This window comes from Peromyscus eremicus, chromosome 14 (assembly GCF_949786415.1).
Source record: "Peromyscus eremicus chromosome 14, PerEre_H2_v1, whole genome shotgun sequence".
NCBI lineage: Eukaryota > Metazoa > Chordata > Mammalia > Rodentia > Cricetidae > Peromyscus > Peromyscus eremicus.
The window spans coordinates 70,569,938-70,589,034 of record NC_081430.1 but is presented as its reverse complement, the minus strand read 5'-3'; the positions used below and the strand labels follow the sequence as shown (position 1 = coordinate 70,589,034).

The following is a 19,097-nucleotide window of genomic DNA, read 5'->3' as shown; positions in this document are numbered from 1 at the left end:
AAGCCACGTAATTGCCTTAGCATATAGTAGAAAGAGTCTTGTAATCTGATGTGCGGCCAACTCTGCTAGCCTACCAAATCTTGTTGACCTTATAGGTTTACTTTGTTTTGATTATCTTGTTACTGAGTAAGTACAGGGACAGATGTTTCAAGAACATCTCGTAACCTTATAAAGAGACCTCTGGCTTCTTTATGTGTCACAACATCAAGGCCTAAGGAAGACCTTCAAGTAGATAAGGATATCTCCCTAAAAGCTGGAGGGGCAGTATACTCAGGACTTCCCTGGGGAAAAGTAGAAGCAGTACTCCTGGGAGAAGGCATAAATGATTCTTAAGAGATTTCCCATCCCCCAATACCCCCAATTACACAAATATTAAAAGTCCCCCAAGTATGCAACACATAGAGATGAAAACCGAAAGTGGCACATCAGCCACCAGGTGGCTCAGCTCTGCTGGATCTTTGTCAAGCAGCTGTGCTGGCTTTATGACTTCTGCCATTCCCACCAGCTATGGCTGTGCCAAGCTCTCTCCTCCCACACAGAGAGGTTTCCACCAGGGCTTTCCTGGTCCTTTGCAATCAGACTACATACTTCCGTAAATCTATCAGCATGCCTATTCGGTATTTTCAAGACAGGCATCCAGCCTGACCTGATCACTGCCATCTTGGGTCACGACCCCTGCAAGAGTTCCCAAGCAGTCCTGACCCATTTCCCCACAAAGTTTCCCAGCACTATAAATTAAAAAAAAAAAAAAAAAGAAAGAAAGAAAGAAAAAAAACAAACAAAACATTAGAGCATCGTGCAAAGCTTTCTGACTGTGTCTGGATGCCACCACCAACAGGAATAAACTTGACCTCTTTGATCCCAGCTTGAAATGAACTATTCCGGCATAGACGAAAGACCCTTTGTCCTAACCATCATATAACCCTCCCTCTCTGACTCACAGTCCTGCTGCCCTTGACGGCCTTCTGTGAAACCCTGGACCTAGCTGCCCCGTGGCCTTTTCAGTCTTACACCTTCTGCTGTCTGTTCTTTTTGCTGGGTTTTCCTGGAACACTCAGCACACTACACATCAGGCCATCACTCGGTTGCCATGCTTCCCGGTTCGCTTAGAAGTTAAACGGGCATGGGTGCTAGTTATTCGATCCCTTCAAAGACTCCAATGAGAAAAGCAACTAATGTCTCCCAAATTAACTTACAACAAGTGCAATTCGAATTAAAACATCAACAAACTTTTCCCTTAACTTAAATTGCTTCCTAAAATTCACAGGAAAGTGAAAGGGTCAAGAATAGTGACGACAATGAAGAAATTGAAGGATCTAATTAGAAAGAAGAGACGGAAGAGGAGATAAGGAAAAACACTCTCCAAGAATTTAGACAATACAAAATGTTAGTAACTAACACAGCATAATATTATGGGCACAGCAACAGGCTGGTGAGCCAAAGGATGCTGCAGTGCAGAATGGGAGGAACACATGCTTACATCTGACAGTAATGGCTGGCAGTGCAGTCATGTGGAGACAAGACTAAGCCCCACACTGTGCTGCGTTAACTAGCTATGTATGTAGAAATAGAAAAAGCAAATAACTTTCTCATATCTTCTAAAAATTTACATATGATAATCGGGAAATTACTAGGTTTTAAAGGTAAATACTCACTGGATTGCCATAGACAGTAAGCTCTCTGAGAGAAGGGATGACATCAAGTTTTTCCAGTTCTGTGATTTCCTGTGTAAAAGGTAAGGAATTGTCATCTGGTTGGCTTACATCTCCTAACGTAAACCTCTCTGAAGTAGTTGTGTGCAAGTTTTAGATTTCAAGTAGCTCTAACTGGATCCTCTGAGTGAACCCAAGTGAAGACTGTAGACTCCCAATACATGACTTGCAAAGACAGCACTGTGACATGGAAAATGAGCCACACAGCAGTACTTGCAAGAGAACAGCAAATTTTCCAGAAGAGTTATAAGCCACCCTAGGGCTTAGATGACAACCTTAATAATAGAAGAATGTGTGATACTGGCTATACTCTGATACACTAGCTGTGAAAGACAGAACAGATTACAACTGTTTCTCTGGTTAAATGTTTTGCCCTCCACAATGCATAGGACTATTTATTAGTATCCACTTAACATCACTGTAAATTTCTAATAGTGTAGCTTTGGCAAAATTTTAAAAATTACTTATTTTTATTTAATATGTATGTATTTTGCCTTCATTGTATGCTCAGATAAGTTTAAAAGTAGTGGAGAATCTGGATGTCAGACAGAGGAGTCACCTAGCTATGGGGATCAAATGGGACTGTGAAGCTGAAATTTTTGTTTGTGGTGCAATGATTCTTAGACCCAACACAACAGACCACACTTTTCTCAGTCTACATTATTGGACATATTGGGGAGGTAAGTCAAGAGCTCCACACCATAGCCTATAGGTCAACGAGAGACCACATCTACCTCTCATCTGAAGTACTCATGCTTTGTTAATATTTAATAGGTTTTTCTCTTGTCCTATCATTCTTGGCTAACCCAGACATTGTATTCTGACTGCTCACTTGTAGAATTAATGCTTGTATCAGGTTGCCCAAATTGGTATGAATGCAGAGACAAAGTCTCTCCTCAAAAGACAATCTGAATGGACAGCCAAGGTTTTGAAAGAACATGGTTTCAGAAGAATTCAACTAGGTTTCCAATTCGCTCTTACTCCCAAGCCTTTATTTTCTCCTCCAGTTAACTGTGTATGGTCACACAAAGGTACAATAACACCGACTATCAGCGTAAGCTCAGTGGTAAAACAACCCATCTAAACTCACTGATGAATACCATAAGAGTAAAAATTAAAGGCTAAAATTATTCAAGAACCGCTAAAACTCAGTCATTCCTTCAGTGATTCGTGAATAGTCTCCTGTGATTTGTCACCGGTTACCATATAGTGGTATTACATTTGACAGGAAACCCCACTAAGCATGATTCTGTTCAAGTTGCTGAGGAGGGTGCTACCATACCAAGCTCATCTACCATCTCCTCCATCCCTTATGGCAAGCAGGGTGTCGACAGGTGAGCAGGGACATCCTGAGGAGAAGCTGGTCACCTAGGCTAAGCTCCTTTAAGCATACTGTTAACTGAGTGTCCCGGCAAACAGAGCAATGGCCTTCTCCAGGAAGCTTCTTACTTGTGGCATTCTCTTAACAGATCTCTCTGGATGAAGACTGCTTATAGTCAACTAACCTGGAATCTACAGAATTACAGGCCATGGCCTCTAATAAGATGATTAAGTATAAATGGAAATGTTTCAGGAAACACTCCCCTACTCTGAGACCACTGCTGTGGGATGGTCTGTATGTCAAATGTGCTGCTGATTGGTCAATAAGTAAATCACTGATTGGCCATTGGCTAGGCAGGAAGTATAGGCGGGACAAGGAGGAGAAAAAAGCTGGGAAGTGGAAGGCAGAGAGGGAGACACTGCCAGCCACCGCCATGACAAGTCGCATGTGAAGATCCCGGTAAGCCACGAGCCATGTGGCAAGGTATAGATGTATGGAAATGGATTAATTTAAGCTGTAAGAACAGTTAGTAAGAAGCCTGCCACGGCCATACAGTTTGTAACCAATATAAGTCTCTGTGTTTACTTGGTTGGGTCTGAGTGGCTGTGGGACTGGCGGGTGAGAGAGATTTGCCCAGACTGTGGGCCAGGCAGGGAAACTCTAGCTACAGACCACTGCACAAAATCTGAGCTGGATAGCCTGTGTGGTGTGGGAAGAAGGAAACCAATCAAATGTCCAAGGCGTCAAGTATTAATGATTGAACTGATAAGCAAAGCTCATGGAGGGTTTGTTTGTTTTTGCCAGGCTTTTAAAGCCAAGGCTTTGGGCATGCTGCACACACGCTCTACCACAGAACTGCTCCCCCAGCTCTAAGTCTCTTTGGTAAGCTCACTTACTGTTGCCAGAATATTTCCATAGAACATCAATTTTTCCAACTTTTATTTCTCCTAAATAAAGTGTTGGAAAGCTCACTGCCAGTTTGGACAGGCTTTCCTCAGACTGGTGTTTGAATCTGGATAACTCAGGTACATACATGCTATTTTTCTCACTATGTGTGTTTCTTACTTGCTAAGTTAAAAGAGACATCACTCATGATTTTCTTCTAATCTTGGAAAGACATTTCGTATTATCCCCGAAAAGACTTAATGAACTGTAGCAAATAGAGCCACAGACAAATATTTGTCGTGTCTAGTGTCTACCTTGTACCATGTGCTATAGTGACATAAATATGGACAAGATGGACACAGGTCCTGCTCGTGCAGGGGGAGTGTACAGTTCAGCCTGTCTTTGAAGCTACCTTAGAAGTGTGGGTAGCAGAAGCAGCATGCGTGAAAGTAGGTATGTAGGTCATTATCAAAACGCTGATACAAACACCAGCTCTCGTACCTGTATACAACCTCAGGAGACAGTCTAAGAAGGCCCAGCTTTAAAAATTCAGCTTTTAAAAGTAGCAGCTGAATTCCGAGTACATAAAACAAGGTACTGACTAAGGAAGACCTGAGTGGGAAGAGCTGTAGTGTAAAAGCCAGGTCAGTGAGATAGACATGAATACCAAGTAGACCAAGGACACAAGGCAGAGTGAATGGGCTAGAGGAAGGCTTCAGCTGAGCCTCAGAGACTGCCTAGACCATGAGCATTGAGGACTAAGTACAAACTGTGAGAGAGGATTGGCGAGACCAGCTTTAGAACTAAACTAAACTAACATCAGTGGGTGGGTGCGTATCGTCTGGGTCCTAAGTCTAGACGTGGTGAAGACTTCTTTGTATCAGAGTACAGCACATGCCTTGTGATATGCCTGAGATAGACTTGATGAACAGCGGTCACAACACTCTCACTGGTGTACTTGGGAGCTTTATGCTCACATCACAGGGAATTTCAACTACATAAACCTCAAAACGACAACACCCCCAAAGAATGTTACCTGGATTTTATTATATCCTAGGAAGAGTTTCTCCAGTTTGACCAAAGACTGCAATTTGCCCAGCTCTCTCAGTCTGTTTTCCTCTAGATGAAGGGTCAGCAGGGAACTCGGCTTGGCGAAAGCGCTGTCATTAAATGCTCGGATGCGGTTATGGTCGACAACCAGCTCCTGAAGGACGATCAAGTTGTCCAGCCCTTCCACCTGGCTGATCTCATTTCCTAAACAGTTATGACATGCTGCATGAGCCCCGACTTCCAGAATCAAAGTCTATGTACCCATCTTTATTTAAATATTTATCAAATGATTTCTAAAACTAAAAAAGAACATTTATTTTGATGTCTCAAAATTGTAACACAAACTGGTCTTTCCCTAACCTCTAATGAGCAGCCTTCCCCCAAAAACTATCTAGCCTTAGCAATCCAGTTTATCAATCTGTTAATTCAGTTACAAAATAATCTTGGACTAGTTTTCCTCTCTTCTTGATATATCTAACTAGTCATTTAATCCTAATATTTACTCCTTTACAACTGACTTTTAGACTTACCATTTCTATTGATATCACTGTGGGCCAGGTCATTATTGGTATAGGTTAATACAACTCTGAATCTAAACTGCATTTGCTTTCGAATTAGACAGACCTAAATACCGTAACACATTGGTGCAAACTTGGGTACACTATTTAACCACATTGAACCTCAATTATTTCTTCTTCCCTACTCCAGGTGTCCAACAGCAGGGAAATAGTTAAGAAAGTATGATGGATAAATATACAATAGATTTTTTTTCAGTCATAAAGAAGAACAATAATATACTCTTTGCAAGAGAATGCATGCAACTGGATATAATCACAATAATCAGATTACAAACTTCATATGTGGAAATGAAACTATCTAAGGAAACAAAGGGGACCGACTAATGAGGGGCAGAATGGGGAGGCAAGGGAGGTAGAGAATACACTCAGCCTACAATATATAGTTGTATGAAAATGTCCCTATATAATAGTACCTGGTACAATGAGTATATGCAATCAATTGTTTAAAATAATCATATTTGATAAATTTTTGTTGTTAGTGATCATTAGAGTAATTGATGATGTTTACACTTGCTTGTTAAAGCAAGGTGATAATCCAGTCAGTTTACAGGGTTTATAAACAGCATGTCTACTCACCCTGTAGAAAGAGGAATTTTAAGTTTCTTAGTCTGTTCAGTTGTAGCTGGACTAAGTTACAAATTCCATTGTATCCCAAATGAAGAACCTCTAAACTTTGCATTATTGGAGGCAAATTTTCATTGTTCATTGCATCTCTGAAACACAGTTATGTTTGAGGTCATTAACTTGATTTGAAAGCAATTTTATCATAAAAGAAGGTCTGAAGTGTACTTACTACAAAGTGAAAGTAAGATAAAAATTTGTATGAACTTTTGATACATGATAGTTGAGTAGTGCTTTTATAATAACAATAATAACTTTTATCTCTTAAAAATGTTTATAGGGAAAAGAATAAAGTACAGAAAGCCACAATGAAAAGTGAAGTCAATACAACCAGGTGAGAAAAAGAAAAATGTTGTATTTCATTAGAAAGGAATAAGTACACATACCTTTATTCTCAAAGGACATAATTCCTGTATTATTAAACTCTAACAGATCTACCAAAAATGCTAATTGAGCTAATAAATTACTTCATCAAAGCTACAAGATCAAATAATAAAAATGTTATGAAGTTCCAGTGCCAATAAAAAATTTAAAAATAAGCCGGGCGGTGGTGGTGCACGCCTTTAATCCCAGCACTTGGGAGGCAGAGCCAGGCGGATCTCTGTGAGTTTGAGGCCAGCCTGGGCTACCAAGTGAGTTCCAGGAAAGGTGCAAAGCTACACAGAGAAACCCTATCTCGGAAAAAAAAAATTTAAAAATAAAATTAAGAAAACAATTCTTACACTTTTTACAATAGTGTAAGAGAAAATAATTTCAGAACACTTTAGAATAAATTCCAAAAAAGAAGCACAAAATTTATATATAGATAAATACATACAAGTGAATGAAACTGATGAAGGTATCAGTAAGTAAAAAAATTATTTCATGTTTGTGGATTAGAAGTCTGAATATTATTAAGATGAATTCTTTCAAATTGATGAGTAGATTAAATACAATCTCGATCAAAAGCTTTCTAGGAGAAAATGAACTGTCTTAAAATTTAAAAAGAACTCAAAGAACTATGAACATCCAAAACAATATTGAAAAAAAAATAAGCTAGCTGGCTTACACTCTTATAATCTATATATTGAAACAGTACATAGCACGGTAGTGAAATTAATCTCTGGCCCCTGCAGTGACAAGGGACAGGTCTCAAAGGCAAGCTAAGTGAAAGGAACTAGACACAAAATGAAAGTAAAAGGAGGGCTTGGAGGTGGAGGAAGTGAGCAGTGGGACGGAGCAGGATACGATAACAGGGGATTGGAGATAACCAAAGTATGTTATGTACACATAGGAAATGCCATAATGAAACCCATTATTTTGTACAATTAATAAATGCTAATAAAAATGAAAAAAGTATGCTGTGGGATAATGCTGTACACTGGTTTAATAAAATGCTGATTGGCCAGTAGCCAGGCAGGAAGTATAGGCAGGATAAGCAGACAAGGAGAATTCTGGGAAGCGGAAGGCTGAGTCAGGAGACGCCAGCCCACTGTCCAGGGAGCAGCATGTAATGGCACACAGGTAAAGCCACAGAAAATGTGGCAACATATAGATGAACAGAAATGGGCGGAGTTTAAATGTAAGAGCTAGTCGGTGGTAGGCCTGAGCTAATGGCTGAGCAGTTTTAATTGGTATAAGCCTGTGTGTGTTTACTTGGGTCTGAGTGGCTACAGATTGGGCGGGACACAGGAAAACTTCCAGCTACAGAAGTACTTTCTATGTAATTCCAATATTATACAATTCTAGAAAAAGGCAAAGTTACAGGGAAAGAAAGCAGATCACTGGCCATTGCCAAAGGCTGGGATGTTGGGGAGGGGGGTTGTAAAGAAAAATGAGGGTGTTTTGAGGGGCAGTTACTTCACACTGTGGTGTCAGCTGTGGTTACAGGGCTGAATATATTTGTCAAAAATCATTAAATGGCACACCGAAGGTGGTAACTTCGTTATATGCAAACTACCTCAATAAAGATGGCAAACACAAGGAATGTTCTTCATTGAGAAAAATGAAAATAAAAATATTTTGACTTGGTGATACACACACACATTTCACATACACATGCACACATACCTCTGTCAATCTTTCCATCTGTCTATCTGTCCACCTGTCTATCTGTCTAGCCACCCATTCATTCTTTTATAGATGTGTAGGAGAGCAAGAGATATGTCTTGAGCTTCACAAGTGATATATTTCCCATTAATGTTAGAATTGGGGAAAAATGACAGACTCCCTTTTTATTCGTGAAGTTTATTTTTGGCATATAGTTTGTTAAAATAATTCTTAAAATCAGCCAAATATGTGTATTAGATTGTGTTACTTCTTTGGTTGTTTCTAAGTGTGACAAACTAGAGACTTTCAGAGCATACCTGTTTAGTTTTGAGGCTCCTTGCTGTCCATAGCCACTAGAAGGCACTTTCTGGTAGAGTAGCTGTCTGTTGCTTAAGTGAGTCTGAGGTTTCAGTCTAGGTATGATTGATTCAATATGATTATAGTTGAGGCATAAGACCTACAGAAAGAACATCTTATTAATCAAATGTCCATGATACATTGAAATGGTATGACTAATACTTGGAATAGAGAACATAATTCATAATATATTATTGTGAAAAATAAAATAATTTATCCCAAAGTATTTAGATTTAGCTTGGAATGTGTTTTTAACAAACTTACATGTTGGGGAATCACTACAAATAAAATATCCAAGACACTAGCCAGCCATTCAGCTTTCTCAATCTGCACTCCTGATTTGTCTAAGCCTGATACAGATGAAATAATTACTAAGGAAGTATTTTTGGTCTGTGTTTAGATGCTGAGAATCACCTCATTCTCAACTTCATTTCATAAGTGCTCACTAGAGACATGGCCTCGCATCCCATCTCCTACTGAAGAGTGAGATCTGTTTGTAAGTCAATGATGTAAGATAGATTGTTAAAAAATAAAAACTCTGGAAGGGAAAACTAAGACTTTTTCTTGATTAGTGAGAACAAAATAAAATACAATTGAGGGAATAATTTCGACACCTTAGTAAGGAAATACATTTTAGTGTAAAATGAAGATTAAAACTTGTGCTGAAGTCTGTGAGAGGAAAGACAGCTTTGCAGCAACATGCCTTCACATTGGGCAGGTAGATGAGGCCGCTGAAGGAGGTGAGGTTGTTGTTCTGCAGGTTCACGTTGCACACGTTCCTAAAGTGGTCAACTGGAATCAGATCCACAGTCCTGAGTTAGAAAGCAAATACAGTCATTACTTTAACGGGACAGGGTGAGCTCCCTCTAAACGACTCCCAAGTTCTGTGCAATGTCAAATATTGGAAATCCATGTCCAGCTAAGTGTATATTTTTGTTGCACCGGTATGAAGAAAATGACATAGAATTTGATTACTTAAAAAACTACCATCTCTATAACCATTAAACAATTACTGTAGAAGACACTTATACAATAAACATTTCCAGTTGATTCACAAATGAACATACAAGTCCATGAAATCACAGCAGACTTGATAAAGTAAGTCTATCAAGTACGTAAGATAACCAGGTTGTAAGCGTCCATGGACATATGTGAAGTGGGCGGTTTCTGAAGTGGCAAGAAGTGACAGGAGTGGACAGGAAGGAGACAGTAGTAAGGGCGTCGAAACCAGACTTTTCTGAGATCTGTGGAAGACCTGCAAAGCATTGGTTTCAACACTCAGTTGAGAACGGTGTTTGCAGCCCATGGTTGTTGAGAGGCTCTGGAGATCCACATGCCAGACAAGTCGGAGCCTGAACATAACAATTCCACATTCACATTCTGTCATGGGTCTAAGGATCCCGTTAGAACTAACAAGATACAATTAAAAGTGTTAACAGGGTTTTTTTTTTTTTTTTTTTACTAATTTTGATTTTCATGCTTTTCTTCAGATGTAATTATGTTTTTGCTATTCCTTAAAAAAACCAACCAATATATACATACTAAACCTAATATGACTAGTGGTAAAAGAAATAGGTGAAACGAAATCAGATGAAAAACAAACCCTCATGGTAACTTTTTTTGTTTTCTGTTTTTTTTTTTTTCTTTTGAGACAGAGTTTCTCTGCATAGCTTTGTACCCTGGAACTCACTCTCTAGCCCAGGCTGGACTTGAACTCACAGAGATCCACCTGGCTCTGCCTCCTGAGTGCTGGGATTAAAGGCGTGTGCCACCAACGCTGGCCATGGTAACTTTTTAATCATAATTTCTGATAATAAAAATTATTACATCATTTCAAGTGGTGTCTAAGATAGACTAGGATAATTACCGAGTATATTTAAGAAATGAGAGTTCAAAAATGTGGTGATAATTATATTTGTAATTATAATGACAAATAGACACAATAAAGTGATTGTACCTGATGGATGATGAAGTCCAGTTTAGTTCTTGCATTTGGACAAAGTTTGAGTGGCCTTGGCGTTCAGCAATCATGTCAGACGTAAGCCTACCACCAAACAAATCTTTTGCATTCTCGATCTCCGGAGGTTCCTTGAAGGACATTTAGAAAGTGATGACCTCTCTTACCGATGACCTCTGGTTACAGATATAAATGACCTGGACACACTTACTCTTTTCAGTAGAAACAGCTACTTCCACCTACCTAGCACACTGTATAGGTAAAACACACACAAGATGACCAGGGCCCTAGGGACCTTGGGGCCTGAGGAAGGATACCTTGATTTTGTTTTTTGCCTCATATATGTCCGATTGGGTGCTGGGGAGCCAGAAAATAAAAGAAAGCCCATAACCATCCAACTTTCTCTAGTCAGCAGACAAGCAGAGGAGAGCCTGGCATGACAATAACTGTGAAACTTTTAGATACGAATAGACCTGTTCCATCCAAGCACCAGAAAGTAAACTTGGCCCGACCACCAAGTACAGAACAGGCCTCTCAGTACTGCCAGCCCAGTACTGCCAGCCCAGTACTGCCAGCCCAGTACTGCCAGCCGACAGCAAGACACTCCTAGCTTTCCTTGTCAAAGGAGAGACTGAACCTGCATTTCCTCTCAGCACAGTGCAACCCCCAGAAAACAACAACCAACCAAACCAACTTTCACCACCAAGTGTTTGTTACTGGGGACCACATGGTGGGGGCTGGACTGGGTTGCCACTACTGTCTATCATAACAGGGGTCCCTGTGGAGTATTAACAAGGCATTCCTGTCTCTCACAGCCAGGATGAATCCCTGGAGGCCCACGGAGGATGTATCAAGGTATCTATCCTAGCCACACAGAATCAATCATCTTCCCACTGGTGCACCATCGGGGAGGGCTGCTGAGACACGTCATCTCTGCTCTGCTGCAGACCCAGAATTGCCCACTGAATAATTGAAAAGTCTTCTCTCATCATATTAAAAACCAAGAAAGTGCTCAGTGTGAAAAGACAATCAGCAGATCCTCTGGAATGGCATAGATATGAGTCATTACTGACAATCAGGCCTCACAAAAATGCTTCAGCAGTTATGAACACACTTGCATCAAATGAAAACACGAACTACCAGCAAGGAAATAAAATAGAAGATATGAAAAAGAATGAAACCAACTTTAATGCTGAAAAACACCAGAGCCAGGCAGTTATCCCAGGGCAGTAATTTATCAGTCTGTTAGATAAAATTGATAAGACATTCATTCGCTCCACATTTACTTACCCTCCCTTCTCAGATTCCTAACTCACAAAGACTTCATATTTGAAATGAGAATGAATATTCTTCACTCAAGATGATTTTTTGCAAGCAAGAAATATGTACGGAGATGGAATAAAATGAAATTCCAGCTACCTAGACAACACCTTAGTTCTTCATAGACTATGACCTCCCTTAGTTAAAATATATATCAATAAAGACCTGCCTAACTTGAAACAAGCCGTGTGGTATCTCTGAGCTGCTGTGCGCATCCTGCCTTCATCTGCGCCATTCCTGGTCCACTCACACCTCAGAATCCTCCAGGGATGTGCTGCCCTTCGCATCCCCCTGCTCCCTCTTTTCACTGCTTTTTCTTTCTTTTTCCTTTTTGTTTCCTGAGCAAAATATTAAAGCCTTATTCAGACTTCCTTGCATCCTCTATTCTCTTTCTTTAGACAGTTTAACTATCTGCTATCTTCAAACTACTTTTAAATCTTAAAAAAAAAAATGAAAGAAATTTTCATGGCCAAAGTTAGTCCCATGATTTCAACTGCCTGCTTGATATTTCTAGTCAGACAACCTAAGGTCTCATCAAACACAGTATGTCTGCAAGTGGCCATCTCCTCCCCCCAAGCTGCTTTTCTTCTGCTCATATTGCAGTATGAGGTCTTTGGCTACAGTCATCTCGGAGAACATCAGGGCTCTGTTGAGGCTCATTAGGGGAAAGCTATTTCCTCCTGGTCAAAAGCATGGAATCTACCTCTGGCCTGAGTGGAGACATGAGATACCCTCCCCCAAGAGCTAATTCACCTGGGCCTGTCAGTGACCGTTCCAAGAGAATTACCCCTCAGGAAGGTTTATTCACTTAAAGCCATCCTAAAGAGTTGGGAAGAATAATTATTCCCTTAATGAGATAATGTACTTTTCCTTCAGGAAATATCATCCTCAATGTAGTTATTCCCGGACCCACCACCATGTTGATCTTTTAAGGTCTATCCACTAGAAAAGTGTAACTTTCTCTTTTCCTTTTCTATCTCTTTCTTTTAGATACTAACCAAAGCCTAAGCATGTTTTCTCTGGCATTTTGGGTTTTCTTACTCCTGTTCTGAAGCTGTTGTCATGTGACTAGTTGCTGACCTCCATTGCTGAACTTGTCGACCTAACTCAGAAGGCGTGGCTTTCTCTCTTCCTCCATTTCATAAGCCTCCCAATGGCTGCCGAGATCTATAATTTGCTTGCTATGTTGTTTTCTCTTAAATGTTAGTAATATTGACCTTGAGCTTCCTAATGAGTCTCTTTTAAAATTCTTTTTGGAAGGATAAGAACCCAAAGAGGTAACCCCAACTTCCCCCATAACGCTTTTATTGTAGTTGTGAACTTTGTAGACAGCTTTCCATGTTTGCTGCCCTTGAGTAATAAATTCTGTTAATTTCCTCTAGTAATTCTCTCAAGTTTCAGCTTTCTGTTTCTGTTTGTTTGTTTACTTTTTGAGACAGGTCTCTTTACATAACCCTGGCTGCCCTGGAACTCACTATGTCAACCAGGCTGGCCTCTAGCTCACAGCCATCCGCCTGCCTCTGCCTCCCTCAAGCTCCATGTAACAGGATAAGAGCTTGACAAACATGGAAACATGGGAAGAACACAGTTTCCTAGTGTAATGTTACCTAGCTCTCATCAAATAAAAACGTGCATCAGACATTCTAGAAAACTGAGAGACAACTCTTGATGGTTTAGTACTCTGAAACACGCTGAAAAGATTACTAATCCTAGCCCCGCATTTTTCAGGGTTCCACTGAATAAAGCATCATCATTCCAATAAATGAAAATTCTCCAGAACGGTGTATGTTGGGCTTATTCAGTCACTAGCTTTCACTAGGGGTGGATTCGTTATGTATATATAGTCTTGTATAACTAATATTGCATTTGCTCTAAACGTGCTGGAGCTCTTATTTCTCTTATTTACATGTCCTCCTTTGAAAGGTGTCATGAGAAAATACTTCTAGAGATAAATGTAGGTAAATTGTTCTATTCACTGATGATGGGTATTATGTAAGTATTTCTCTTCTCACTTTAGCATCTCAAAACCTCAGAGCCAATTTTATGATTCAATAATAGACACGTATAGGGTATTGTATTCTCTCTGTCTCTAATTCTAGTTTTTATCTCTTCTAACTTATACTGTTCTTAGTCTTGATATTCACTATTTATTATTTATTCTTTTATTGTTTTCTTATATATTATGTTTCCTATAAGCTGCTATATGTCTTTTGTAGAATGGGGTATGTAAAAAATCTATGAATTAATAATGGAACATGAAGAATAGGCTGGAGAATTGGACTTCAAATTAAAGGGAATGGGGATGCACTGAATATTTTTCAGAAGAGTGATTATATATCCAGAACCATATATTAAGAACTTTCATCTAATAGCAATATTTATGGAAGTAGAGGAAATAACTGTTCTTTTTTAAGTTACTAAAATATTGCAGGATCAAAATAATGAGAAACTGGGCAGAAGGAGGTGACTCAGAAAGCTGGCTGGGTATGGGGGTGCACACCTTAATCCTAGCTCAGTGCCTCACGGGGTCTTTTCCTGCTGAACCCACTCTTCACTTTGGAGGCACTGTATGAAAAGGTAAGCACCCTCTTTCTTCTCTGTCTCATGTAAGACGATTAAGAATCGGCCAGGTGAGAAAACTGTGGAATCCAGATCCCAAAAGAGCTTTGGAGATGTAGATTTTAATGAGCATGATGAAGTTTAGTATAATACAAGAGATAAAGCAATATTCAAGATGCTTATGACCTATGAGTATGCAAATACATGCACTGTGGATCAAATGTTATGATTCACAAAAACAACTTACAATTGAGATTCCATCCAAGGCCTTCAGTTCCGGAAGATGAAATATTACAAACAACCGGTAGTTTTCCTGATTCCATATAATAATGTTTCCATACATGTCTAGAATGACCAAGTTGCATAAACCCTAGATAATAAGGATACATTCAATTTATGTATATATATGCAAATAACACTCCAGCAAGTTATTTTTCCAGGAGTTAGACAACCTTGAATTTTAATATTTGAATTATCTATAATTCCATAGAATTTGAGTGCTTTTAATTATACTTTAAGTACAAAGGTTTCCCTTTAGACCAGTAAGATGTAATTGTATGCAACATTTCTGTGGTCTATGCTATATATCATGATCCCTTTTAGGATATTGGTATTAGATGTATTATCATTGGCAAAGGTGTAGAGAAAATGTTCATATACTTAAAGCTATATACCTTGATCATGGAGTAATGGCTTATAAGGTGGTATGTTTATGTATTCACTATGTAAAGGGGATGAAAAACAATGTCACTTGAAAAGAAGACCATCTTAAAGTGCATCATCAGCTCTCTGAAAAGTTAGGACAACCAGTCTTATGGAAAAATTTACCTTTACAGTAAAGGAATGGCCCTGAGTAGGTATGGGAGGAGGAAATGAAGCTTCTCAGTACCATGGTGGGCTTGTTTTCCACTGACACTGTTGGTACCCAGGTTGCGTCTGTAGCTTTAGAAATATATTGGGGAAGAGGGTGGAGAGAAGGCTGAATTTAGGGAAAGACTGATACAAGTTGCTGGAAGGAAATACCATCACAGCAAATGAAATAATGTGTCACGCATAGGAAGTGGCCAGGAACTGAAGAGACAATGAAGTCACACATTGCATTTGAAGCTAATCCCTTCAGTAAAGCCTGTTATACAGTAGTCTTGAGTTAGTAGTTTCTTAGGAAAGCTAAAGAGATCAAATCTGAGTAAAGGGCTGAGGATAGCACGCTTGCCTACATGCTTAAGGCCCCGAGTTTGATCCTCAGCCCAGTACTAGAAAAACAAAAACAAAACAAAGCAAAATCCAATAAACAAATAAACAAAACTGGCCAGAAAAGTTCAGAGAGATAAAATACCATAGGCAGTTATGGAGAACTTGTACTGAGAACAGAACTGTTAAAGAATGCCTGGTTTGGGAACCTTTAGAATTGTTGAAGAAAGCATTTTTGATAGAAGGAAGGTGTCTTAGTTAGGTGACTATTGCTGCAATGAAACACCATGACCCAGAGCACCTTGGGGAGGAAAGGGTGTAGTGACTTACATATCCCCAGTCACAGTCCATTGAGGTAAACCAAGGCAGGACTCAAGCAGGGCAGGAACCTGGAGGCAGGAGCTGATGCAGAGGCCATGGAAGGGTGCTGCTTACTGGCTTGCTCCTCATGTCTTTCTCAGCCTTATTTCTTATAGCACCCAGGACCACCAACCCAGTGGTGGCCCCATCCACAAAGTGTTGGGCCCTCCCACATTTGTTATTAAGTAAAAATGCCCTACAGGCTTGCCTACAGCCTAATTTTATAGAAGCAATTTCTCAGTTGAAGTCCTCTCTTCTTAGACGACTATAGCTTGTGTTAAGTTGACATAAAACTAGCCAGTACAGAAGATATGGATTCTTATATTTGAGCATGAAGATGAGATTGATTTCAAACTACTTAGGAGCCATGATGAAAACAAACAATAGAACAAAAGCTAGTGTGGTTCTCAAATCAAAACAGACGTGTAGATTAGTGGACCAGAACAGAAGACCCAAGAACATGCCCGTGCAGATGCAGCACAGCCTTCTGGATCCGACAGATATAAACATTATACGCTGGGTAGAATGACTTCCTTAATATGTAGTGCTGGGGAAACCGGACACCCATGTGTAGAAGAGCAAAATTGATCCCCATTTCTCACTCTGTAAAAGCATCAACTCAAGGGCAAAAGAGAAGACTCAGTGGTTAGGAGCATTGTTGTTCTTGCAGTGGACCCAGGTTCAATTCTCAGCACCCACATGGCGGCTCACAACCACCTGTAGTTCTAGTTCCAGGGGTCTGATGCCCTCTTCTGGTCTCCACAGGCACCAGGCATGCAGGTAGTACACATACATACATGTAGGCAAAACACTCACACATAAAATTAAATCAATCTAAAACCCAAAACAAAACAACATCAACTCAAAATGGATCAAAAATCTTAGTGTAATACCAGAAGTAAAGTTAGAACACTGAGAAAATGCCTGAGGTAAAGATACAGGGAGTATTTAAAAAGTCATCCAAAGCAATGACTTTCTAAGAGGAGTCTAGTATCCAGGAAACCACAGCAAGGTTTGACAATCAGGATTGCATACGTTAAAAAGACTCCTTCACAGAAAAGAAACATTTACCAGAGTGAAGAGACAGATCACGGAATGAGAGAGACTCTGGTTTAACACCTAAAATATCAAAAATATTAAAAACCAAAAGGGCAAATAATCCAATCAATACACGGGCACATAAACAGAACAGGCACACACAAATGAAGACATCCAATGGATAACAAAAGTAGGCACACCTACAAAATAGGAAAATGCAAATCAAAACGACATTGAGATTCTATCTTATCCCTGGCCAAAAAGGCTGTCAGCAAGAAAGCAAAACAAAGAAAAGAAAAAACAACCACAATAAATATTGCAATGATGTGAGGAGAAAGCAACTCTTACATGCGATTGATAGTGATGTAAGTTATTCCAGCCACTATGGAAATTAGAATAGGAGTCCTTATAAGATGAGAAGATCTACACACTGCTCATGAGTGGACGGCCCCCAGCTAAAGTCAGCTGATCATGCCGACACATGCTTACTGCAGCACGTGTCACAGCAGCGAAGCTGCAGAATTAGTTCCCATGCCCATTAATGGATGAACAGATACAGAAAATATAGTATATATGTATATGTTATGTGGTATTCAGCTGTAAGGAAGAACAAATATACGCCATTTGCAGGACTGCAGATCACTATGTTCAGGGGGAAAAAATGATAGCCTCAAAAAGACAAGTATTGTGTGCTTTTGTTGGTATACGGTGTTAGTGCGGAGGGTAGAAGGGAGACTTTTTGGGGTGCGAGAGGAAAGGAGGGACAGGAAGGGGAGAGGGCAGTAAAGGGGGAATGGACATGATCAAAGCAAATTGTATGTGCCATACAGATGTCATAATGAAAGAAAGAATTTTGCACAATTAATACATGTTGATAAAAAGTAACCCTATAAATCTATCAGGTTGCCGTCATATTGGTGTCATTTATGTACTTGCATTAAACGAAAGCAAATGTATTGCACTAAACCTTGTTATTTGAGCTTTCTTCTTTATAGTTTTCAACAAACTCTGTTCAGTGAGCGTGGCTTCCATAGTGTACACAAACAGTAAATGCTTGGAAAAGCAGAAACTTGTTAGCTCAGGTGGTCACCTTTAAGTTGTAGATCTCTTGATTCACAGCTATGTAGTTATTGCTTAGGTACAACTCTATCAGAGTGAACATCTTCTGTAAAGCACTCAGTGATGTGATCCTGTTGTTCTCGAGAGAAAGGGAGTGGAGATGAAGCATGTTATCAAAAGTATGCTTCTCCAAGCCAGTGAGGAGGTTGTTGTTCATGCTGAGGCGACTTAATTTAGTCAGCCGGGCGATGCCTAAAATGCCAGCAAAGTCAAGGAGCAATTCAGACAGTAGGTTAGTTTCAGACAGAATGGTCTAGCCACTGCACTGATGCTCTTAACAGTACATTTAAACAACTTGAAGGACTCTGTGACAATAAATCATTCCATCATTTTTTCTTTGTGTTTCAGAAGGACACAGTCATGTGCAAAAGTTCCACTCATGCACCAAATTTTGATTTTGAATTTCTAAGTAGATTCATTTCCTTAGGTGTTAAAGAAAGGCACTTTGTAGGCAACAATTTCTCCTTCAAAAAATAAAGATAAAATCGCTACAGCTCTCATAAAACACTGAAGATTAGAAACCAGAGTGTAACCCTCTGGAAATTATAGAATCAACTGTATTAATAACAACCATTTGGCCCAAATTCTCATATAACACGCTTAAAATTATTTTTAGAATGAAGTTTTGAAGCTGGCTACTCCAAGCAGGCTCTAACCTTAGTGTTTGCAGCGGAGAAGCATGCAGGCAATGGAGAAGCATGCAGGCAATGGAGAAGAAGCATGCAGGCAATGGAGAAGCATGCAGGCAATGGAGAAGCGTGCAGGCAATGGAGAAGCATGCAGGCAATGGAGAAGCATGCAGGCAATGGAGAAGCATGCAGGCAATGGAGAAGCAGGCAGGCAGGAGAGAACAGTTGAAAGGAGGAACTTTTTTTTTTTTTAAAGATAAGGTTTCAACATGTAGCTCAGATTGGCTTCAAATTCACAGTTCCTAGTCCTCCTGACTCAGACACCTGAGTGCTGGGATTACTGGCATGTATCACCACACACCTGGCAGATAG

General features: G+C 39.8%; 1 protein-coding gene across 7 annotated transcripts in view; it reads right to left on the bottom strand.

Annotated features, from left to right (window-relative positions):
* Lrrc9 (leucine rich repeat containing 9) overlaps positions 1 to 19,097 on the bottom strand; it is an 81,014-nt gene that overhangs the window by 7,629 nt on the left and 54,288 nt on the right. For all 7 annotated transcript variants that reach the window (XM_059279124.1, XM_059279125.1, XM_059279123.1 and 4 more), the window contains exons 22-29: positions 18,068 to 18,288; positions 14,636 to 14,758; positions 10,510 to 10,640; positions 9,256 to 9,364; positions 8,513 to 8,652; positions 6,123 to 6,259; positions 4,955 to 5,172; positions 1,656 to 1,724 (exon numbers count right to left, since the gene is read on the bottom strand). In XM_059279124.1, coding sequence (XP_059135107.1) covers positions 1,656 to 1,724; positions 4,955 to 5,172; positions 6,123 to 6,259; positions 8,513 to 8,652; positions 9,256 to 9,364; positions 10,510 to 10,640; positions 14,636 to 14,758; positions 18,068 to 18,288 — 1,148 coding nt within the window. The remainder of the gene's footprint in view (positions 1 to 1,655; positions 1,725 to 4,954; positions 5,173 to 6,122; positions 6,260 to 8,512; positions 8,653 to 9,255; positions 9,365 to 10,509; positions 10,641 to 14,635; positions 14,759 to 18,067; positions 18,289 to 19,097) is intronic.